Below are 25281 nucleotides of genomic sequence, written 5' to 3'. Positions count from 1 at the left end.
CAAAAACAGATTCCCGAGCTCTGTTTTTGGCTGCAGTGGCCTCCAGCAACCCTCTACCAACAAAAACTGAACTCTGGAGGGCTTCACTGGTAGAGACACCACTGGTCTGTCCTTTGCTGTTTCCAGGAGGCCCCATGGGTCAGATCTAAGCATCCCGCAGGCCGGATCTGGCCCCCAAGCCTTAAGTGTGACACCCCTGCATTAGGAAGATGACGATGATATGGATATTATGCTCCCACATTCTCTTAAAAAGCAAAGAAAGCATGGAGAAGAGAAAGCCTAAATTGGGCACCCAACAATCTTGCACAACTTGAACCAATGCTTATCTGTTGTTTGAAGAAAATGCAGTAACTTTACATGTTGGTGGTAAAAAGGACAAAACTTCAAGTTTACTATTACCATTCCTCCATAGTGGGTAGCATTAAGTCTTTCCATCTTTGTGAAAATCTTGCTGCTCTGGTCATCTATTGAGATAATTCTGATTTAGTCTGCTCTATCATTGATTTTTTCATCAGATAAATGGGAGATCCATTGACAACTATATTGCTGATTTCATTTTGAATTCCACTTGATAATTTTCAGTATGTCCCATTTATCTGTATTTGCCATTTCTCTTCTATTGGCTTCCAACTGCAGTACATGGACCTCAATTCAGCCTAAGTGTAACCCAGCTGTTTTCAGCTTGTTGATGAACAGATCACTTTCCCCCTCCACAGCAAGAAAAAGGGAAAAGCTTCTATACTTCCAATTTTCTGTTTGGATGTGTTGAGTTGTTAGAAAAAGAAGAACATTTCATTGTAAGAAAGGCCAGACATGTATTTATTAAATTGGGATATCAAGAGAATGACTTGAGCTCAGCTAATGATACTTTGAACCTTTATATTATTGTTTATCTTTGTAATAAGAGAAAGTGTCATAATGTAAAACTGCCTGCTGAAATAATCTGACCATAATATTTAAAGTCAGACAAAGAGAAAGGAAGGTTGGGTGGAGAAGAGGGGAGTTAATGTGTATTGGAAAAATTCCCAGCTGTGGAATGAAGTTTCTCTGCCAAGAAAGACTGGGAAACATTTCAGGTGGTTAGGAAATATTTGTCACTATTGAATAGTGAGGAAATTCCCCATGATTGAACTCAGCTCCAGCTTAGCTGTATGAAAAGAAAACTTTCTGTGGGTATATAAATTTGGACCATCTGATCAATTGCCAAGTTTATAGGATTTAGTTGCTGCTTCTTTTTCTCCTTGCTCTTTTTTCTCAGTTTTATTACCCAGCTCTGCTCCTTCTTCATGTAGCCACAGCTCAAGAATTTTAGTGACATGACCTAAATTTGAAATAGATTAACTTGAAGGATGCAGGGCACTTCTGCTACTAATAGGTGATCCATGGAATAGATGTTAACATCATCCCATGCAGATTAACGGGGTTATTTTAAAAAATGCTTACAATAAAATGGCTTAGAGACAACAACATCTACATTCAGCTGCCAGATTTCCATTTTCTTTTTCTTTTAGTGATCTTTTTATTCATATTAAATTAATTTCAGCATAAAAGGTAAAATGAGATTATTCTACATATTCAGCACCTCAGAAAATAGAGGGATTCTTCTATTTTTCTGCTATACTTCACAATTTTTTGCCCTGATCAAAAATTTTCCCTTTTAAGATTTTCACTGTTGAAAAAAAATTCTGCCAATTTCCCCAGGTAGGTTTTCTATGACTGTGCTAGTAGAATAAAGAAAATCCGAAACTGACCATTATAAGAACATCATAAGAAGAATTGGGATACTAAACTCTTGATGATTCAAATAAGAATGATGTCTAGCAAATTGAACCATTTTCATAAGAAGCAAAATAGTTAACTGAAAAGGGGGTAAAGTAAAACTTTTTTAATTTTTAATGGAAAGAAACCTCACACAACTCTTCTTTTCTCTCCAGTGGCACTGCAAACTTCCTATCTATTCGGTTGATGTTCTAGATTTCCCATCCTCTGCCAATTCATCCAGAAATTATGTGGCATAAGGAAAATTGAGAGATCTGTCTGCATTCTTCTCTGTAACTGGCATGCCAAAACAGTAGTATATTTGGTGATGGAATTCCTGGAATGGGAAGCAGAAGCAACAGTAGCATCCCAGGATAGGAACCATGGTGGCACAGTGGTTGAGAAGTGCCTAATTGCTGGAAGTAATTGAGGGTTAAGTAGTGGTAGCACAGTGGTTAGAATGCAGTATTGCAGGTTAACTCTGCCCACTGCCAGGAGTTTGATCCTGACCAGTTCAGTAAAATGGGGACATACATTGTTGGGGGCAAGATGCTGATTCTGTAAAGTACTTAGAGAGTGTTGTAAATCACTATGAAGTGATATATAAGTCTAAATCCTATTGCTATCCAAATGCAGGAAGGCTTGGAAATTCTGCTTCAAAGCATTATTAAATTATTCAAAGCATTATTATTCAAAGCATTAATGTACTCAAGTTACTTGACAGATAATATAGTAAAAAGTTCATATTTCAAGCTTGGGGATAGCATAATAATTTATAATGAAACAGAAGGATTATAAGTTGAAATCCATGTACCCAAACTGGGAAATATATCAAGAAAAAAAAATTATCTCGAGTACTACAGGAAGATAATATGGTATTACCAAGGTTCCTGGATATGCTCCCATTTTAAGTATACCCCATTGGTGGAACAGAATGGTAAAGACTCATACTGAGTTATGCTCACATGGCATTCTGGCAATGGAATGGGCCCTAAAAGCAGCTTTGCACTCTAATCATATAGGTAAATAAACACAGGAAGGGTAAATAACTTGTGATTCCTTGAGTCATGTATATAATTAACTTTCAAAGTAAAGACTTCTACACCTTTCCCAGAGGGTCTACATGATCTGTAACCTCTTAAATAACATGCACATGTTCCCATTCATACTTCCTGCATTAAGTTTAATGTCCATAATCCTACTATGTCCATTGAGTCCTGAAGTGTATCTCTTAATTAGTGAGTATGCAAAGCACCACAGATGTTTTTCCAAAATACAAGATTTATATTGCTACAGGATGTGCTCTTTCTATCTGTCTTACAAAGTGCAAAAATATTTTAGTCACCATCTTGGAAGTGAACATTTGGGTCCTTGATTCTATTGTTCTCCTGATTCCAGGAGTCCAAATTAAAGCATTCTTGACAGGAGACCAATGAAGCCACTAGCTCTCTGGGTAAATGTTTCTACTGTCTGTGACTTAACTGTTACAGAATTTAACATTCAGCTAGAATTAACTTTCCAGTAATTTAAATTAATTATTTGGGATCAAATATTCAAAGCAAGAGAGTCAGGTTTTGAAATTACTCTGGGTAGTTTCCTTTTCCCTGAATTGTTTGGAGGGTCCTATGATCCTATCATATCTCCATGACTTCCCAACCATATGTATTTATTACTTGATATCAACTTATATAAGTACCATAGAACCAATTTGGTACAGTGGTTAAGGCACCAGGCTAGAAACTAAGAAACTCCGAGTTCTAGTCCTACTAATGTCTAAAGCCAGCTGGGTTACTTTGGACCAGTCTCTTTCTCTCAGCCTAGAAAAAAACCAGGTAATGACAAACCACTTCTGAAATTTTGCTAAGAAAACTTAGGGACTTGTTCAGGCAGTCACTAGAGTCAACAATGACATGAAGCATGTGTCTATCTATCTATCTATCTATCTATCTATCTCTATCTATCTATCTATCTATCTATCTATCTATCTATCTATCTATCTATCTATCTATTTCATTTAATCCTATGAAAACAAGATTAAAAGTACCCAACCCAAGAAAATAAATGATAAATAATCATATAACAATAACATGCTGATAGTCTTCTAGATGTTGTTTGAAAAATTACAGTGCATGAAAGTGTCAGGAAGGCCCAGCCACTTTTTCCTACTGTATAGCACAGTCCCTGGGAATTTTTTTTTTTCTATTGACAATAGCAGTGGAAAACCTGTGATCTCATATTCTCCAGTTGGTTAGTGGGAAAAATATGGTATTACATAAAAGTCCAAATCACTAAAGCTGGGAAAGATATTTTTCTGGTCACTATCTCAACTTCTCATAGTCCCCTCAGTCATTTTTCCAAGGAATGAAAAGGGGAAATGCTATTTAATGGGAAAGTATACTCTGCAATATTACTTAGCTTTGGAATAAAATTCATTCATAATTCTGCTAATTTAAGGACAAGCAAATTTTTCTTTTTCTCTATTACGACCTCTTTGATTGATCTAGCATGCTGTGATATGCCATAAATGGCTTGCCCGAAGTTTTTTTTTTTTAAAATATACCACAATGATTGTGTTCACATGCATACTAAGACATAAACTAGAGTTTATACATCAATGACTTGCTTTACTCAAACAAACCACAGTGAAGCAAGCCACTGTGGTGTGTAAACTGAAATCCTATTGCAACTAACAACCTATAGGAATTATATCTGAATCTTCTGCAATTTCACCTGAGCTTCCTTTTTTTGTTCCCAGCTGATTTTCCCTTTTTCCTCTTTTGCTGAATTCAGTGAAGCTCAACAGTTTGCTAATCAGGTTGGATTTTCGATAAGTTCATCTGGACAAGAGGAACATCACCTGAACTATGAGAGACAAAGTCATCCTTGGCTTAGAAGGGGGAAAGCGGCAGCGTCCCTGGTTAAGTTTGCCATGACCTTGCTGTGCATTTTCAGAGAAGTTCTTTCCTGCCCACTGCGAGTCTTGAGTCTTTGCCAAGCTATGGGTGTTTCATTAGTGAAGTCAGAAAGAGCATCTAATTAGGGTCCCCCCCCCACTTCTTCCCTCCCCTCCCTTTGTTCTTGTTGTCATTCCCTTCTCCCTATCCTAAATGCCTCCTTCCAGCTCGCAACTGGGCAGGGCTCCAAAAGAGCAGCAGCAACAACAAGAGGCAGGAGTTCAAAGTTAGCAACGGATTGCACAACTTCTACGCCGGGTGACTATTAACAAGCTGGAACGGCGGCTGCGGTAGCAGCAGCAGCAACAGAAAGCGCGCAGGGAAACGGCTTATCCACTGTCCCCGAGTTTGATGTTCTCCTGCTGCTTTGGGGGCTCACCATGTCTCCCTTTGGAAGGAATCTCTTAAAAACCCGCCACAAAAACAGGTAAGGCGAGGAGTGAAACTCAGCTCTGGGTCCGAGTGCGCGGGTTTGTTTTCGTCGGAGGACCTGCTCGTCTCTTTTTCCGCCAAATGTCAGCTTGTCCCAGTTTTATCCCAGATCTCCGCGTACTCCAAAGATTAACAGACGTTTTTGGAAACAGATGCTTATGAGGTGATTGTGATGGGAGGGGATGTATACCTTCCGCTACCCACTTTACCTCTGCTCCGCCATTGCCTGGTAGAAGTGAGTCTCTCCCAAAGGAATTTAAAAACTTTCCAAAGTTTCTCTCCTACGCCTGCTCTTTTCAAAAGGGAAATAAAAGAAAAAAAGAAAAAGAGCAGAATATAAAATCGGTCTGTGTACCTAGCAGCACAATCGCCTTATTAACCTAGCCTGCGAATTGAGCCTTGGAAGAGATGATTACTTCTAAAATGTCGTCCTGGATGAAAGGATGATTGCAGAATATCCCAGGTTGGAACGAAAGTTCACAACAAACGTCAAAGCGCTGTTATTTTAAAATGGGGCGGGGAGGGGAATGGGGTGACTGTTGGTCCCGCTGCAAACGGCGAAGACGCGTGCCATTAGGGTTTTAAAAAGAAAAACTTGCTGGCTACCAAACTTTTTTCAAAGTTTGCCTGAGCGCTCCCGGAAGGAGGAGTCGTTTTCCAAAGAGCGGTTAAAGTTTAAGATGTCTGGAGTGTATGACATTGGGATGATATGTGGGAAAGGGGAACCAAAGAGATACTAGTCCCCTCATATCTCAGGGGGCTTCTGTTACTTTTTCTCTGCTCCCTCCCCCGTCTTCCCATCGTGCTTCTTTCTCCGACCCCCCAAAAAAAAAACCCAAATTGCATGCTCTGGAATTTTGTTATTATTTTTAGCTGCTGGTGTGCTTTATATCTTGTGGTGTGTTGGAAGGAATACCATCCTGTGCAATTGATGTGAGAGTGATTCAACCCTAACCTTGACAAAAGGGGAGGGCAAGGTTAATGTGTTAACTTAGTCTGTCTTCTGGTTTTTGTAATCCTGATTAGAACTTTGTTTCTATTTTGATTCTGTTGAAAAGTATCCTTCATAATAAAAAATTTCCTGTTCTCCCTAATTAATGTATTCTGATCTTTCTCAGTCAGTACCTGTTTGTACCTTGACTTTTCTTCAGCATTGTGCTGGCATTCATAAGTAGTAAGAAGATAGGTGTATTCCAATGTTACTAAGAGCTGTAGACTAAACAATATTTTGAGATGTGTTTTCTGTTTTATTTTGAACCTTATTCTGGCCATAAGAATTGATTTAGGTTGTAATTATGTATAAATTTATACAAGAATGAATCCACATAATTGTTATGCACATTGGAAATTACTTCTGAGTAGTAACTACAGCAGGGTCTAAAGACTTACACTTGGCTAGAATTATTTTGGATTATTTGAAATGAGACTGGGACTAATTCTAACCTTGGTTTTCCTGGGAAAGAAATTGTTTTTAAAGCTCAAAGAATCTGGCCTGCATTTAACTTATTCTCCTTGATCACATTTATTTCATTAAACCAGCACTGTAATGAAGGGCATGAAGTAGACAGAAGCATCCTTCAGTGAGCCACTATACTGTAACAAATTTGGCAAGAGTTTACTCCTGCTCCAAATCTGTGCCTGGTCATTCAAGAGCTGCCAAGAGAGATAGAAAATTGATATTTTAATGCTGGAAGGGTAATGAGATCACCATTATCTTGTTTTTGCCACACTGTAACTTAATTGGCTACGAGCAGGATTTACCTATTCATTGTTGTTGGAATGTAGAGAATCACCCTGAAATGGAGCTTTTGGATTTCCTGATGCATAGTTCTAGGGCTTAAACACAAGTGATGCATGGACAGTGCTACATCTGTAACATTACAGATGTTTTTTGGAAACTGAGAATCCTATGAGTCATGTATCTAAGAGCGGGGAGCTCAGCAAACTTTCATGAATTCAGAATAACGTTCGTGAAACTGTCTTAAACATAAATTTGAAATACTATATCAATTATTGACATATCAATATATCAAATTTAAAAAACTGTAGCAAGAAATGCATTAACCAAACCATTATGATTCTTGTTTATAAATCATCTTACAGGTTGGTGTATAAATTCTTTTTTTTACCAGATGCCTCAAGTGAAGTCAAAGCATCTATACATTCTAATTGATTTCAGTAAATATTGTTGTGTTCATTCCTCAACACATGTCTGAGATTATATCAACATAAGCAGACACCACCTAGGTCAGTTCAGAGAGTGGTCTGCATCCATTCTGCGGGTTTCAGTACTGAATAGCCAAATGTTTCTATGAAACCTAGAAAGGGGGCACCCTTTCCTTGTCATATATTGAATACTTGGATAACCATTTGTCTGAAGTGGTGTAGGGTTTCCTCCCTAAGCAGGGAGTTGGACTAGAAGACCTCCAAGGTCCCTTCCAACTCTGTTATTCTATTCTATTCTATTCTATTCTATTCTATTCTATTCTATTCTATTCCATTCCATTCTATTCTATTCTTTTTAGTTTTATTGTATTATAATTTGCATTATATGGCTAGACTGTTATGTTTCTTTTATCTTAATAACCAGCACCTGAGGACATCTGAGGAATGAGAACTAAACACTGATCCAGCTATTTATTATTTTTTTTAAAAATGATTTTAGCAATGGTTGTCAGTCTGGTTCTAAAACAATTGTGGTTTTTCACATTTTGACTATACAATTTATAGGATACCTTAGCATTCTTTAGATGGTTTGTGAAGATATGAAGGCGTGAATGGCGATACTTTTGGAAAGCAACATTATCACTTAGTTGTTTTCTGGTTAAGTAATAATGTGGCTTTCCAAAAAAACTCCCCAATCATGCTGTCATTTCTTCACAAACTATCTGAAGAATGTTAACGTATTCCATAAATTGTGTAGTGAAAATGTTGAAACAACCAATCATGATAACTATTCATTGCATCAAACAGAATATGTTTTCTCAGTTCACTTTCTCCAGAAGCATGTGGCATAGCCAGCATGATCAATCTAACACGTCTTTGTACAAATATCACTTATCTTGAATGTGATACTTACTGCCTGGCTCTCTCTATGGGACATGCCATAATTTAGAGTTATTAATAGTCTTCTTTCTACTGGACTATTTTATTAAGAGGGTTGATTTTTGAGAAGGATGCCCTACATGAGAGACTTGAAGTAGAAAATTATCCTTATCTGACTCTCAGTGCTACAACAGTAAAGCTTTTTTTCAGATAAAGGAAGCAAATCATGTAGGAGATGAAATGTAATACGAGCAATCAACTATAGTTTGTTGTGTTTGTTTTCAACAGCACTTGAAAAAGAGATAAGTTGAAAACAAACATGAAATATATGACTTGTCTTAGCATGAATGCCATATTACTCCCTCTATTAGCATGCTGAGCCACTGAATTCTGACATACATGTAAATTATAGGAGGCCAGGTCAAAAAATAGTTAAGTTTGAACATGCATATCATGGAAACACATGATGTACACAGAAATAAATCAACTTTTCATTTCCTGCTAAAACCCAAAGGAACAATCCTTCTGATGCTGCCAAATGAATGGCTGTACTTGCTCATAGCCATTGAATACTGAATGCCTGTGGTGGAAAAGAATTAAAAAAATGCTGAAGTGGGGTGGGACCCAGAATGAAACAGGATCTTAGAATGGAGCATGACTGACTGACTAGAATACTGAATTGGAACAGTCCAATGGAGGCGGGGAATGAGTCTGCTTCTTGCTTATTAATATGCAAATCCAAGTATTAGAGCTAGGCTGAGAGGTACCAGGAAAAACCATCTCCAAGTAGAGAGGTAGAGCAGACAGAGAGTTTTACTCTCTTCTCTTACACACTGTATTTAATGTAAAAATGGCATTCAAAGAAATGAGCAACTTTTAAAAAAACATTTTCCCATTAGTTAAATCTTAGTATGACTGATTTCTGATGATGAAACTGGCAAGCATTTTTAGTAATATATGGAAGTGAACTAATTTAAGCTTCAGGAAGATATTTTGCTGTATTATCTACTATTTGAAGAAGATAGGAAATGATTTCATTCCAGTAGAGAAAATTACATGGACTTGTGGATAAGCTTACGTAATTCAGAGAAAGAGTAAGAATCATCTTAATGATTTGTGAATAAAATACTTATATATAAATGAATTGAACTGTGAATTTATTTTCTTATACCTGTGGTACCAAAAGTAGGCCCTAAATGAAAATGCTTCTTATTGAGAACAGATAGAAAAAGCAGGACATGAAAATGTTTACAGCTTTTACAGGCAATATAGTCAGAAATAAATACTTAACAACAACAAAAAAGGCTGATCACAAATGGAATTGACTCATTTGAAAGTTTTAAATGAGGAAGCAGTAAGCATGTCTTCTATAGAGAAACATGAATGTTTCTCTTTAAGATAAGTCAACAATGGCTCTTTTATTTCAAAAGGCCATACTCTCTAAAATTGGAGATCACTGAAACCCTAGGCAGAATTCACTAGGTCCGATTGTTCATAAAACCAATTACATTAATTCATTTGTGAATAATGTAACCCAAATGAATGTATTTCCATAAAAAGAAGCAAATAGTGCATTTCTGGAGATACTTACAGAACAAAGATCCAAAGAGTGTTGTTGTTTTTGTTATTAACTCTTTAAAGTTATGTATTGTGGAAACTAACAGATCAAGAAAGTTTTATTTTAAAAGTTATGTGTTAGAAAGGCCTGTGAACAGTTAAACTACTGTAGATTTTTTAAAAGAGTGATAAACTAACTGGAACACTATGTTATGAATGCAATCAGTAAAACAAGATAAATTTTATTGAATCACACATTCTTTGTTTTTCATCAAAGGGAAGTCATATCTTTCTTTACAAATTATGTGCAAAAGAGCTCAAGAACAGCTACTAATATACTTCTGTCCTTCATATGTTCCCATCTGACCATTATTAGTACAATATATATTAAATTGTAGAAATCAGTGTAGATGCCTTAAATTGTCACAATGACCTGGAAAAATAGGTCAGAGTTCATTACTCCTGTTTTCTTCTGTGTGGTCTTAATGAACACATCAAGGTCTACTTGCTTCATATTCTTTAGCATGTGATAAATGGACTGTAGGCCCTGAGATATTTCATTCTGAATCTAAACTATTTGTCTATAAGAGCTACAAAATTTACGATCTAGTGCATTGGATCATAATAATAAGATTGTAAATTACATATAGTTGGATTGTAAATCCATTGTTAAAACAAACCAGACCAACTAAGAATCAAAATCCTTCTAGATGATATGCCAAAGAATGATTAACTCTACAGTACTTGAGTAGATCATCCATATAATAAAAATAGCCTAAACTTCCATATTAGGAGGAAATAATAGCTATCCTTGGCTAATGGCTGTAATTGATCCCAGAATTATAGTTGTAACTCATTCTGGTAGTTAAGTGGATACCCATATGACTGCATCCAATTTTACAACTTATTCTGTGGTGGTTGTTAAGCGAACACAATGGTCATTCAGCCAACATAGTGGTCATTAAGCAAATCTGTCTTGTCCAATTGATTTTTTTGTTATTGTTGGAAACTGTAAGTAAATACTGAAAACCAGCAAAAATGTCAAAACTCATGGTCACATGACTGCAGGTAACTGTAAATGAATAAAGGTGAGCCAGGTGCCAAGTACCCAATATGCTATTGCATGACCATAGAGGGAGGTGTGACCCTTGAAACTTTAAAATCAGGTTGTAAGCACCTTTGGGGGAGTGTGTCATAACTTTGAATGGTCACTAAGAGGCCATTTACAAGGTATGTGAGAAACACCTGTGTGTGTGTGTTTCTCTGTACTATAGGGTGAATATTGAAAAACTGAATCAGTAGCAAAGTATACTTCTGCATGAATCTGTTCTAGTTTTTAAACATGGGAGCACAGGTTAAAAGACAGTAGCTCCTTTAGGCATTAAGTAGCTAAATATATTCAGAAAATTATTATTTACTTACATCAGGGGACAAAAGTTCCTCGAACACATAAGAATAATAAATACTTAAAGGTATATTTTACAGACATTATCTTAACCATCATAATATGCAAACACTGTAATTACAAACATAATGCAAACATCAATTCCCACTGCTTCCTTATGAATTAGAGAGGCAACCATCAATTAATCTCAGGTTATCTTTTAAGGCTGTTTCATGTAGATAGAACACCAAGGGTGGAATTCTGTATTCATTGGCCATATATTACTTCACCAGATTTATGAGAATGTTTAAGAACTAGTTTGAAGCCAAAGTGTTGAACAAAGTTATGTATAGGGTGGGCTGCTGGGGGTTGCAGGGGTTTGGAGAACCCCTAGCTAAGATTCTGGGCAGTTTGGAGAATCCCCAAATTCCTCTCCTGATTCGCCCCACCCACCCAGCTCCGCCTCTCCCAGGAGTCCTGACACAGTCCTTTTGAATGTGGGTAAGTGCAGGGTGTGCATGAAGGCTCGAGGGTGAAAAACAGGCCTCCCAGAAGTTCGGGAAGGCCAGAAACGGCTTTCAGAGAACCTCCGGAGTTCAGGGAAGCCGTTTTTACCCTCCTGGAGGTTCAAGGAAAACCTCCAGAGCTCAGGGAGGGCAAAAAATGCTCCCCCCCCGCCATGGTGCAGGAGGCTGACTAGGCTATGCCTACCATGGCCACACCCACTCAGCAACTGGGCAGAGAACCCTTTGCTAAAATTTTTGAAGCCCACCCCTGGTTATTTACCAGTGAACAGCCATAGAAATGGGAATTATAAATAAGGACAAGTCAGTACATTCTATTCAACTAGGATTCAAATTTAGATTCAAAGTTTCCTGATTCACAGTGTTTTGTTGTTAGATAAACTATCTTAGATGCAGACTGCATTTCTAGTCTAAGAGTCTAATTATGGTATCAGAATAAATATTTAAGACATTACTCTCATTCTTGAAAAACAAATTAAATTTAATTGAATGTTTCATTGAGGATAACTGATGTAGTGCAGAGATGCATCATGGAGGAGATATATAAAGAGCTGGGTTTTTAAATCATCAAACAGCCATTTACAGCACTTGATAAATTGACTTGTACTAAAATTTCCAGAGTTTGCCATGTAGGGCAATTGTTTCCAGCTCATATATTATAAAGGTTGGATACAGGGAGACAGACAAGATCTTCGGTGATGCAGTGGTTAGAATGCAGTTCTGTGGGGTATTTCTGTTGCCTGCAATTTGGCAGTTCGAATTAAGGCTCAAGGTGGACTCAGCCTTCCATCCTTCCGAGGTTGGTAAAAAGAGGACTAAGATTGTTGAGGGCAATATGCTGACTCTGTAAACTGCTTAGAGAGGACTGTAAAGCATTGTGAAGTGGTATATATAAGTCTAAGCACTATTGTTATTGCAATTCCGTAAATATAGTTCATTCTGAAAAAAGTTACATCTTTAATTCAAAGAGATCCTCAGGAGATAATGGGGAGATACAAACACCTGACCGCTTTTATACCTTGACAAAGAACTTTGATTTTGTTAATTTTTATGACTTTGTTCTCATGACCTTATAGCAAAGAAACAGAAATGGACTCTTATTAGTTACAAGTTATGTAGGAGATGACCAGGCTGAGCCTGAGGGAAAGGTCGAGGATGTCATACCCACAAGAGATCTAAATCCAGCTCACCTTGAATTCCATTGACTCTTATCTACCTCCTATTTTCTTTGACCATTAGAAGTTCAAATTCTGGTAGAAAGCATATGCTTCCTGATTTTCCATGCTTGACATTATTATCAATAATATCAATTAATAATTATAATATCAAAGTATCATTAGTTTGCATGCACACTGAGAACTTATGCATCTGTGTGTCTAATCACACTTGGCCAATAAAGTATTTTATATTGATCATACATTAAAATGAGAGTCTATATCTCTTCCTTTGGAATTTTCTATATTTCCTAAAAGAGTACACAACTGAGCAGGGCAAGATAAAGCAACTGCTCCTGTGTTCATTGTATGAACCAAGAGAACAATTAGGGAGAAATGATTCAGCTTCTTCCACATCAGGTACACAAGATACAAGAGAGGAGAATCAGAAGATTCCCAAGAAAGGGCTGCCTACCCCCCGATTTATAGATACTTTATGGGCTTAAAAGGAGTTGCTTGGAGAAGAGGAGAGGGACAGAACTGCTTTTTGTTTTCATAGCCCATAACCTATTTTCCCTGAGAACTCAGAAGGAAAGGATGAGTCTGAAGAAGGTGAATGTATGGGTGACTTTGAAGAATAGAAGAGGTGCTGACTAGGAAACAATCAGGGGCAGGAGCCTGCAGTCACTTCATGGTCAGATAAAGAAACCAAGGAAAGACCCATCCTAATGTAGCAGTGGTCACCAACCAGTGGGCTGTGATAAAATTTTGGTGGGCCACAGAGAAATCTTTCCCCCAGAGCACCCCCAAAGCAATTAATCCAGTCTGCGCAGAAACACAAGGCTGCATCGTCCACATGGCCCACAGGAACCCTCACCATCCACTCACTCCTTACCCGGCAAACTTGCCTGCTAAATTACTATTTTTCCTTTTTCCAACCATCATCTGTTCTGCTGTGCTGGGAGATTTAGATTAGCTAGAAAGTAGGAAATGGTTCTAGCTAATCTTAAGACTGGCTCTGCTTTTAAGCACAGCCAAACCTCCCTTAGGACTGAAGGTTATTCAGTGCAGATTCACAGCAAGCAAATTTGAGAGACTGAGCTAGCCGATGGCAGATAGATAGATCACTGAATGATTCTGTGAGCAACTCAATCTGCCTGCCTGCTTTGCCTGATTTTGGGTAAAAGTTGCTCTTTTTTAAATAAAAAATTCAATATTTACATACATGGTATGTTTTGAGTTAATTTTCTGAGTTTGCTTGCAAGCAAATTTTATGTGACAGACTGAGCTAGCCAATGGCAGAAAGATAGATCTCTGAATGAATCTGTGATTCTGTGAGCAGCTCAATCTGCCTGCCTGCTTTGCCTGATTTTTGGTAAAAGTTGCTCATTTTTAAATAAAAAATTCAATATTTATATAAATATTTATAATATTTACATACAAGCCATGCCCAGCCAGTCACATGACCAAGCCACACCCACAAATTAGGCCACACCCACAGAACCGGTTAGTGGTCCCTAGGATTTAAAATTATGAGTTTGGTGGTCTCTGAAGTCCAAAAGGTTGGCGACCCTTATAATGGAGCAAGCAGTTAAAGGTGAAGAGTGGGAAATTTGTATTTTCAGTAGTGTATTCTGTTAAGCAGCTTTACAATAAAGCTAATGTAACTTTACAATAAAGTAGATTTAGCTCAACTAGTTGTGTTTTATACCAGATACAAAAGGAAGGTGACAAAGGGACAGCAGCTGGGTAATCCAGGGTAAAAAAGAAATCTCAGCTGAAGTGGGCATTGATCCAATTCTGTGCTCAACCAAAACTGGTCAGAGGGACTGCATGGGGATTTACTTTGTACTGACTTATGAGCCTTGGGTTTTCTCTTGCAATATCCCAGTTACTTTGTAGTCTTCTAGCTTTGAATTTTGTATCTTTGTGATCTTGGGGACTTGATAGGTTCTTGTATCAGGCCTAATTGTTTGTGGTTCCTGGAAGAGCTAAGACACCTTTAGCACTGTTGCCTTAGAGGGGCTTAGGTTAAAGGATGGAGGACTCATCCAGAGTGTTATGATTAGGTTCAGGAACTATTTTTATATGGAGGAAAGTTTAAATGTTGATAAACTTAGTAAATGACATTTTCCTTTCAAGAACAGTACTGAGACATTTTTGTTACTGTGATTTTGTAACTATACCTGTATAACCCAGAATTTTATGAACAATGTATAATTTGCTTAAAGCTTTCACATATTCACTGTAATAGCAGCAAACAATAATAGCTGTCAATGCTATTACCTTTTTTATTATTTCTACAACTTACTCCCACAATTTGCAGATTGTCCAACTCCCAGAGATTCCAAATAGTTTACAATTTAAAAAGTAAGAAAAAATATGAAACACACAAACTGTAAAATCAAAGGTAATAGTCAAACATTCATATAATAAGCAAAATGCCCACCTGATACAGGTTCAACTCCCACCCTGTCTCAAAGCCTGGGAATGTAGCCAGGCTTTTAATGTCTTCCTAAACCTTATTAAGGTGTGAGCCATAGATCTCTTTATGTTCTGTTCTGTTGCTTTCAAATATTTTTCTTACTTGTACAAAGCTTAGAAGATGTATAAATGGGATGGTTTACAAATAAATAACAAAAAGCATGAAGGAATAGGGTTTGTCATCAAGTTTATTAAGTGCATATAAAGTTTATTAAGCCATTATATGAGTTTTACATAAAGCAAAATGTAAAACAGACAAATTAAACTTCAAAGTGTTAATACAGAAGATTTGCCATGTTAAATGAGGGAATTGATAAATGCATGACTGAATGTCAGATATAAAGAGATCCAGGAAACATGACAAAAGGTAATATATAAATCTAATTAACAAATTCATAAAAAATGGTCTGGTAGCAAACGTATCACTTTCTCTGCATAAGAAAGATAGAAGGATCTTTTCCCACACACATGGATATAAGGAATAAGGAAATATTCAGAAAGATCCTCAGTATGAGATTGTGTCTGTGTAAACAGTTTTGCACTAATGGAATTGGTTCACTTGATATGCTCATATCCTTCATAATTTGTGGAATATTAGAGCTGTGCTTCACCTCTTGCTATCTTTGTTCCATTTTGCTGATATTGCCAAAGCCAAGAACTTTTCCAGTTATGTCAACCGTATGCAGTTATCCTGTGATAGTTCAAGTAAGATAAATTCAGATTTGCTTACCACAAATTAGACTGAATTATTTATTGCTTTACTGGTATTTGTGTGTGCTTAATTAGATGCCAACTATATTAAGTTGAACAGCAATCCCTTAACTGCCTGTAAGCACTAAGAAGTGGTTTTTTTCCCATAGTTGTAGAGAAGGTAAGTGATGCATATGTTAAAAAGTACTTGGCTGCTGTCTGATTCACACTTACTTGCGCTGTCAGATGTTTCGGGTATACTTTAAAATTCATAGACAGGCTTTAAAGTTGTATATAAAAAAGAAGTCCTCGGCCTTGGACATTTTCCCACAAATCAACACGGTAGAAAGTTTTTTTAAAAAGACAATTAATATAGCATTTCAAACAAGAGATTGTGAAAATAAATTTTCTGTTAATTATTGTTTATTATTACGTTTCTTGATGGTAAACCACACCTCTTTTTCTCCTATGCTTATGATAATTACACATTAGGAATTTTCTACAAGGATGAAGAGCAGTTTCCCAACCAATCTTTTTCTTTTTTTTAATCATCACTATAAGACTGTTGGAAGGTAACACAATTCCTCTTTGACATCATTACTGAAATGTTAAAAATGCATCTTCCAACTCAGTAAAATTTAATTTCAAGCAAATCTGAATGAAATACAATAGCTACTATGAGGTTGCCTTGATGAAAAACACTAAAAGTAGATTACAGGATAGTTGCCAAAAAAAAAACATAAGAAAGAATGTAAGACTTGGGGGAGGGGGGGAAAGAAACTGAGTCAAAGTAGTAAGATGCCTTGAGATATGAAAAAAAAAAAAAAAACCATCCACAAAGTAGTGTATGTTAGAGTGCCTAAAATAATTTGAGTTTTTGGAGACAGATTTTGGAGACAGTTTTCATCTCAGCAGATCCCAGTCTTGTAGTCTTAACATAATAACTGGCTAGGCCTAATTGCCAAGTGCTGCCACACAGATTTTACAGATGTAAAATAGCCATCCCCTGATGTTTAATGATTCACTGGGTGTGAAAAGAAGTTACACATGATTGCTGGTAATGATTTCAGCAGGACTGATCATTTAGGACCCCATCTAAAAACCTTTAATGCAAGTATGTCTTCATTACAATTGTTGGAAAGGGTATGTCAATGAATATCCAAATAACTCAGGGTGGCAAGCATATCTAATATTCCTTTCTCCTCCTACTTTCCTCACAACAATCCTGTGAGATGAGTTGGACTGAGAGAAAGTGACTTGTTGAAAGTCACCCAGCTGGCTTTTGTGCATAATCCGGTAATAGAAGAGTCGTCTGGCTTCTAGGACAGGACCTTAATCGATTACACCAAACTGGCTGTCCAATTTGCTGGCTCTCCACCTTTTAAGGAGACTTGCTAAAAAGAAGCTTCATAAGACAGGATTTTGGGGTGTGTGAATGAGCTAGAACAGTTTCTGATGTTCTTCACTAATCAGTAAATCAATAAAAAGAAAAGATATCTCTAGCTCTATATTGCCATTTGATGGGTGGCATTAGGAACTGCATAAAAGGAAGTACTTGTTTTCAGAAAGCTGCAGACAATCCTCAGGTCAACATTTCCTATGTTTCCAGCTGTGGTATTTTTGTCAGCTGTTCTCTTCTATTATTATGTTAATATTCTGGATTTTATTTCATTATTTATGCACACTGTTATGTTAATCTTCCACAGAAAGTTTGTGTCATGTCTAACCATTTTTGTGATTAGAATCTGAAGCTGCAATTGCATTTGGTTGAATCCAGAGTTTCTGGTGGTTGCAAATTTACAGTTTACTCTAATTAAAACCAACGAGCAATCATATTAAATACTTAACAAGGTCTGCATACCTAACCATTCTGCATAGCAGGTATGTAACTAAAGAACATAATGGCATAAAAAAATTAAGAGTGTAGGTGTAAGAGCTCCAGTAGCAACAATGGACTCTTTGTGCTTTATTACAGCATAAACTAAATCTGGAGCTAAATCTGATTCATGAGATGCATGGAATATTATCTTAAGAGAGCAACAGATATATCCATTTGTAGGAAAAGTGGAAATAAAATGAAATGTAGGAGGTGGGTCATAATGAATATACAGACAATTATATTCAAAAAATAGCTGTGAGGTTTGATACCGATAGTTTTGTACTGATGAATTGATGAATGCATATAGTGAGCATATAATGTGAAATAAAATAAAGCTTTTCCTTCAACTACTGTACTGTCACTTTTTAACTTTATAGGTACTATCAATCCATAGACAAAGACTTACAATGGGATCAATGTAGGAAACTGCACAGAAATGGAGGAAAGCTGCTGTTTTCAAGTAAAACAGCAGATCGGTCCAAACAGTGTTTCAGATATTCCTATTTGTGATGTTCCTTAAGCCCTTTTAAGATCTCATCAGATTCTTTTAAAGTGAACATTGCCCCAGCCATATTCAGTTTTATAAATATTAGTGTTTGCACCAATTGGTGGCATAAGACTTGGCTGTTCTCTCAGGAAGCTACGATAGTTGATGCTCCCTCCACCACATATCAGTTGTTGGTAGGATGCCAACTTGTTCTTTTTCTTTATCCAATTCTTTGTTCTTTATTATATTGTTTTTTATATTGTTTACTGTATTGTAAGCCATGTAGAGCAACTGGACTGATGCAACATCAATTCAATATTTTTTTAAGTATCAGTTTGAATACATATTGAAGGAAAACTTCAGTATTCATATATGTGCCAAAATGAAAATATGTCACATTAACCAAAAAGATTTAATTCTATCTTGGAAACAATACAGACTCTTGTGGCATCTTAAAAATGGGACCGTCAAAAATTAATAACAGAGTATTAAAGCCCTTTGAGTTAGTGTTTTAAATAATTTTAAAGATATTCTCAATTATTTTATTGTGCTGTGAAAATCAGTGCAGAAAAATAAGTCTAACTTCCACCAAATGTTGTCTTCTTCACAACCTGGACTTTTAAAGATTCCTTACTTAAGTCTTAGCTAATAACTCAGTAACCCACTAAGGATGGATTACAACCAGTACATTTCAATAACTTAAGTTGAATGTGTTGAACATGCAAATTTCTATGTTGATCTTTCTTCCCAATTTAAAATTGATATGGAAAATGGACAAAATTGATCAAGTTAAAATGTGGGATGTAGCAAAAGTGAAATGGCACTAATATTCACAAACAAATATTGATATTTGCTTTCTGGATACTATTGCCATTTGTAATGGAATGGCTTATTCAATTTCTTATCAATATCTATAGAAAGAAAGAATCATGATTTCAGAAGCTAGAAGTAGTAGGTATCATAGAATAACAGAGTTGGAAGGGACTTTGGAGGTCATTTAGTCCAACCCCCTGCTCAAGCAGGAGAGTCTATTCCATATAATAGCCTCTACCTAGGATCGAACTCACAGCCTCCTGATTGTGAGGTGAGAGCTCCACCTCTAAGCCAGTTTTCTGCTTGAGCAGGGTTTTTTTATTGTAAATTGGAGGTTTCTTTTAAAAATAAATCCTGCACATTTGAAAGACATCAGAGTGTCTTTCAGAGTGGGTAAAGTTGTTGGAGGAACAAACAGAGGTAAGAAGATGGTGAAAGGCACTTTGAAATTATAACTGTGGAGTCCTCAGTGTTCTCTGAGCTAGGTAACATCCTAGTTGAATAATGGAACATCTGCCAATAAACAAAAATCTCCCCCTTGAGATTTTTAACAAAGAGGGATCCAATGGTGAAATTTTATGTTATGGCCCTCTTCCTCTGGAGTAGTTTTCTTCCTGTCAGACTTTGGAGCCATGGAAATTGAAAGTGATTTCTCCCATGCAAGTTATGCAGTATTGTCACTGCTTAGTTATCCCAAATATGATTTAAACCTGGGATTTATTAACTTTATCTTGCTTGTTCACAGGGATCCATGATGCATTTCAGTCTAGGTAATGGATTCCCTTTCTCTTGCTTGCAACTCAATTTCTAAACTCCACTTTGGAATCCTATTCCATGATATCAGGTGGCTCAAATACTTTAGACCAGGGCTGACAAACTCCCAGCCTGTGGGCTGGATGCATCATACACTGGCTACGCCCAAATCCAATTTAGCAAAGGGGAAAAAAGTCCAGATACATTACGTGACACCACTGTGACGTTTGACACCTCTGCTTTATACCAACTCCATAGATACATACTCTCTCTCTCTCTCTCTCTCTCTCTCTCTCTTCTTCTTCTTCTAAATGAACCTGGTTCAAGACAAGACATACTGAAATTATAAAATACAAGCATGTCAGATTTCTAAGTTGACTATCCAGATGATGAAACTAAAATGAAACATATCTCATTTAAATGTCAGTGTTTTGTTCAGACTTGCTGTTTCCAGAAGTGATTGGTTTATTCAGGCTTTAGTCCAAGTTCATTGTAAATTGAGTATAACTGCATCTTGAGAGCTCAGGTGACAGGAACCTGATTCTGTTTTGCACTGTACTTCTTATTTGTTCATTACTTGGTTGTCATAGAGTTCCAATAGATAATGATAAATAAGGCCACTTTATACCACAGGTTCAGTTGCTTGTTTGTGCTGTCTTTTGGTTATGTGATGACAATAGATGGTTCACTAGCAACAGTGAACAGATGAGACCTGTGAAATAAATCTAAAGTACTAAGAAATAACAGAGAGGAAGAGTTAATTTAAAGAAAGCAATTTAATTCAGAGAAAAGCTAAGTTGTAAAAAGTATTAATAATGAAGTTAGAGTGTGCTGATGAAAAGTGTCAGGGCTAAGTCACTAAGAATGCTTTTATTTCTTGGTTTAAGAAAACTCATTTCTATGAGGTGAACTGGATAACTGTCATCTAGGATAAATTATAATAAAGGTGGATTGACTTACCATTTATTTATTCTTTTTATTATTGTTGTCCCCCAATTCAGATTTGGTTCAATTACACCATGTTATTTCTGTGGACAGGCTGATATTGAATAGAGCCAGTTTGATCAAGTGGTTAAGGCACAGGCTAGAAAGCAAGAGACCCTGAGTTCCAGTCCCCCCTTAGCCATGAAAGCCAGGTGGGTAATTTTGGACCAGTCACTCTCACTCAGTCCAACTCACCTCACAGGATTGTTGTTGTGGGGAAAATAGAAGAAGGAAGGAGTACTAAGTATGTTCAATGCCTGGAGTTATTTGCAAACATAACAAAGGCAGAATACAGAGAAACAGTTTCATTTGCAAGTACAAGATTGCAGACACAACTGCAAAATTCCCATCTGATCTTTTGGTTATGGTAGTAGGGTTGCTGACAGTCAATGTGAAGCATTCTGGACTAGATGGATAAATGATTATACTAAGGATATCAGTTTCCTGTGTTCTAGTTTAGTCAGCTGAGCTTCCTTCTTAAATTTGTCTCTGGGTTGAACATTCATCATGGCTTAGTGAAACATAGAAAACTACAAGTTATGTGCCTTGTGCCTGATCCAAATTGCCATAGAAGATGTACTAATTCATTTAGCCAACATTTCCACATAAGGAATCTTGAAAAGTGTGTGTGTGTGTGTGTGTGTGTGTGTGTGAGAGAGAGAGAGAGAGAGAGAGAGAGATGTCATATCCTTTTAAGCAATATCTCAACAGGATTTAATGATTGAAGGCTATAAGCCAAAAAGAAGGCATATGTACAATAAATACAGTATATACATTTACATACAGTTTCATTAGATCTATCAGTTGTGCTATTTTACTTCTACCATGAAAGAGTCTTTGAAAAATTACAAAAGAAATAACTAGCATACCTAGGATTCAGTGTTCCATGAGCACAGAGCGTGGAAAGCTTTCAATTTCAAATGAAATACAGTTGTAACTTGAATACTCCTACCATGAAAGCTTTAACAAATACTTATTTGTTTACTGCTTAAAATATATTAAAAATGGGAAAACTCTAAATGAAAGCCTGGCATGAATACTATTTTGATTTTTGCAGAAATGATAGAAATCTGTTCTTGGACATTTGGTTTTAAATAGTCGCAAGTGCAATGTCTGATTATGGATTACAGTAGGAAAGCATTGAAGCTGGACTATCTGTGGCTCCTTAGCAAAGATGGCTCCTTTTTTCATCTCTCTCTCTCTCTCTCTCTCTCCCTCCCTCTCTCCCTCCCTCCCTCCCTCTCCCTTTCTCTCTCTCTCTATGCCAAAATGAAAGTTTTAACAGATTAACAGAGTTTGAAGCAGAGGTGGTATTCAGCAGGTTCTGACCAGTTCTGGAGAACCAGTCGTGGAAATTTTGTGTAGTTCAGAGAATGGACAAATACCACCTCTGACTGGATATTTTTCAGTATCCTTCCCTGCCACGCCCACAAAGCCACCCCCACAGAACCGGTAGTAAAAAAAAATTGAATCCCACCAGTGGTTGGAAGGGACCTGATAGGTCATCTATTCCAACCCCCTGTCCATGCAAGAGACCCTACACCATTTCTGACAAATGGCAGTCCAGTCCCTTCTTGAAAGCTTCAAGTGATAAAGCACCCACAACCTCTGAAGGCAAGCTATTCTTCTCACTGATTGCTCTCACTGTCAGAAAATTTCTCCTTATTTCCAGGTTGAATCTCTCCTTGTTCAGTTTCCATCCATTATTCTTTGTCTGGCCTTCAGGTGCTTTGGAAAATAGGTTGACCCCTTCCTCTCTGTGGCAGCCCCTCAAATATTGGAATATCATGTCTCCCTGGTTCTTCTCTTCACTAGACTAGCCATGACCAGTCCCCTATTCATCTTCGCTGCTTTTCTCTGCAAATTGCAAATTTCCAAATTGAATTCCACACTTGTCATAAAAATAAAGCAAGCATATTTTTTCCCCTTCTAGGTAAGAAAAAACAAAGGGAGAAGGAAAGATCAGAAAGAGAAAATACCAGAAAAGTAAACCATACTGGAAAGAGGGATCAGAAAACCCAGAAACTTGGGTATTCTAGAGTGCATTTGGTTCTTGACCAGTATGTCCCAGATCTGCAGCTGATCAGCTGAATTCTACTTCCCATTTGGCCTCTCTTCCTGATAATACATTTTTCTGCATAGAAATCCTGGAGGAAAAAATATTTTATTTGGTGATATACATCAACTTTCTAGCTATAAGAATATTATATAGACATGTACAATGCAGGAAAAATATAAATTGCACTGTATTTTCAGAACACACTTTATTTATTTATTTGCAAGGTAATGGCAAAATAAATCAATAGAATAAATAAATAAATTTTCCAATATGGTTAGCCTGCCTTAAATGTAGAAAACCCTCAGTGGGATAAAGTCCAAAAACAGAAATATGATATCTGGTACATAGCACCCACAATAAATTAGTAAAACTAAAGCAATACAATTAATAAAACTAAGAACAAATGGACATTGGAACAGCTTTTGTCTCTGAAATACCAATAGGGTTGGGACAGTAGTCTGCACATTGAAGATGTTAATGAGAAGGGTTGTTTCTATGGTTAGACTAGAGACAGAGAGCTGTCATAAGCCCTTTCTTGATAAAATAATCAGTAAAACAGTGTCAGATGGTAATGGACACAATTTATTTCTTCATAAGAAGTATGCCATGAAGTATTTCCTTGACAATAAATATTAATTATATCAACTTCTATTTGTGTGGTAGAGCAAAAATGTTTATGATGTGAAATTGTTACTGACAAGCAAAAGCAGAAGTCAGAGTATCTTTGCTGAGTATTACCAGGATTATCTATAATTAAAGAATTATGATATAATTTGCCAGAGAGGACCATATGATATTAAATCTTATTGATTTAACCTTATGAAATATGAGTTGACAAAGAACAGATGCTTTAGATTTTGCAGTTTTATGATGCTACTTGATACATTTGGTATTAATAACTGCCTAGAGATGAAGGAAATAGTAAATTTAGCTAAAAGGTTTAAAGTACATACTGATTAGCACCATAGCCTATAACTCAGTGGTTGAATAAAATAATTTCTAAATCCTCTTTTACTTTCTCTGAATTATGACTCAGTGCAGGACTCTTGGTTCTAATACTGTTCCGGACTAGCAGGCTCGTAGCCTGCAAATCTGATTGGCCTGCTGAAAGCCGATCGTGATTGGTCACCATAGACTGATGCGATTGGCCAGTAAACAGGCTGCCGCGATTGGCCCTGCCAAGAGCAGCAAACTCAAATTGCCTTCATTGGCTGCCTAGCCGCAGCCAGCCCTATATAAGGGGCTGCTGCGGCTGGGGTTAGTTGCTCAGATCTGAAGTCACAATAAAGAGCTGTTGTTGCTATCTGAGTCTTGCCTCCGTTCTTGAACCGTCCTCCCAGATCTAACACTGGCGACAAGGATGGGATGTGGAGGCAACAGAAGCTATTGAATTGAGCTAGCCGAAAGAACACGTGGCTGACAGAATGCAACAACGGCGACATGGCCAGCAGCGCTATACCACCCACACCATTCGATCCAGCTAGCGAAGATTGGGACTCATACATGGACAGATTTCAAATGTTCCTGGAGTCCAACAACCTCAAAGATGCCACGTCCAGCAAGAAATGAACCGTTTTTCTAACCCATTGTGGACCAGCCATTTTTAAGATGGCTAAAGCCTTAGCCAAGCCAGCCAAAGTTAAAACCATGGATTGGGACACCCTTGCTCCCATCCTGCACAACCATTACGCCCCAGCCGTGCCAACTCTCATTCGCAGGCATGAGTTCTACCAGAGGGACCAACGTGAAGGTGAGAGCGTTGGGGATTTTGTGGCAGACCTGAGGAACCTGGATGGTTTGTGTGGCTTCGCCAACCTCGAAGAAGCCATGAGAGATCGCATCGTCCTTGGCCTCAGAGACCCAACCGTCCAGAGCAAGATTATGGCCAAGGGAGACATCTTGCTCACAGATGCCATAGCAGACACCACAGCAGCCGAAGCCACTCATAAATCGGCAGCACGAATGCGTCGAACCAGCGGGACCAACCGCCAACCCACCAACGATGCTGGGAAACCTTCAGACAAGTACACATCAACCACCCATCACGAAGACGTCGAGTCATCCTCAGACAGCGAGGAAGAAGAAGTCCACAGGCTCCGGTCAGAACGTGAGCAACGGGACCAGCGGGGCCGCAAATCCAACTACCAATGCACCGGATGCGGGGGAAACCATCCCCGATCCGAATGCAGATTCTTAGACTCCATATGCTGTTTTTGCGAGAAACGGGGACACATCGCGAAGGTATGCAGAAACAAGAGAAATTCCAGGTCCAGACGGAGAGGGAGCAGCCCAATGAGAAATGATGGCAATGCCACCATGCAGAG

General features: G+C 37.5%; 1 protein-coding gene across 1 annotated transcript in view; it reads left to right on the top strand.

Annotated features, from left to right (window-relative positions):
• The first annotated feature begins 4872 nt into the window (after window positions 1-4872).
• Window positions 4873-25281, top strand: part of RASSF9 (Ras association domain family member 9) — a 35346-nt gene continuing 14937 nt past the window's right edge. The window contains exon 1 of the mRNA XM_026699042.2: window positions 4873-5139. Within this exon, the coding sequence (XP_026554827.1) occupies window positions 5093-5139 (47 nt within the window). The 5' untranslated portion in view covers window positions 4873-5092. The remainder of the gene's footprint in view (window positions 5140-25281) is intronic.

The sequence above is a fragment of the Pseudonaja textilis genome, chromosome 5 (genome assembly GCF_049901715.1).
Source record: "Pseudonaja textilis isolate UNSWEBS1 chromosome 5, rPseTex1.2, whole genome shotgun sequence".
Classification (NCBI taxonomy): domain Eukaryota; kingdom Metazoa; phylum Chordata; class Lepidosauria; order Squamata; family Elapidae; genus Pseudonaja; species Pseudonaja textilis.
Note: the sequence above shows the minus strand (reverse complement) of the source record. Positions and strands in the feature narration are given on the sequence as shown.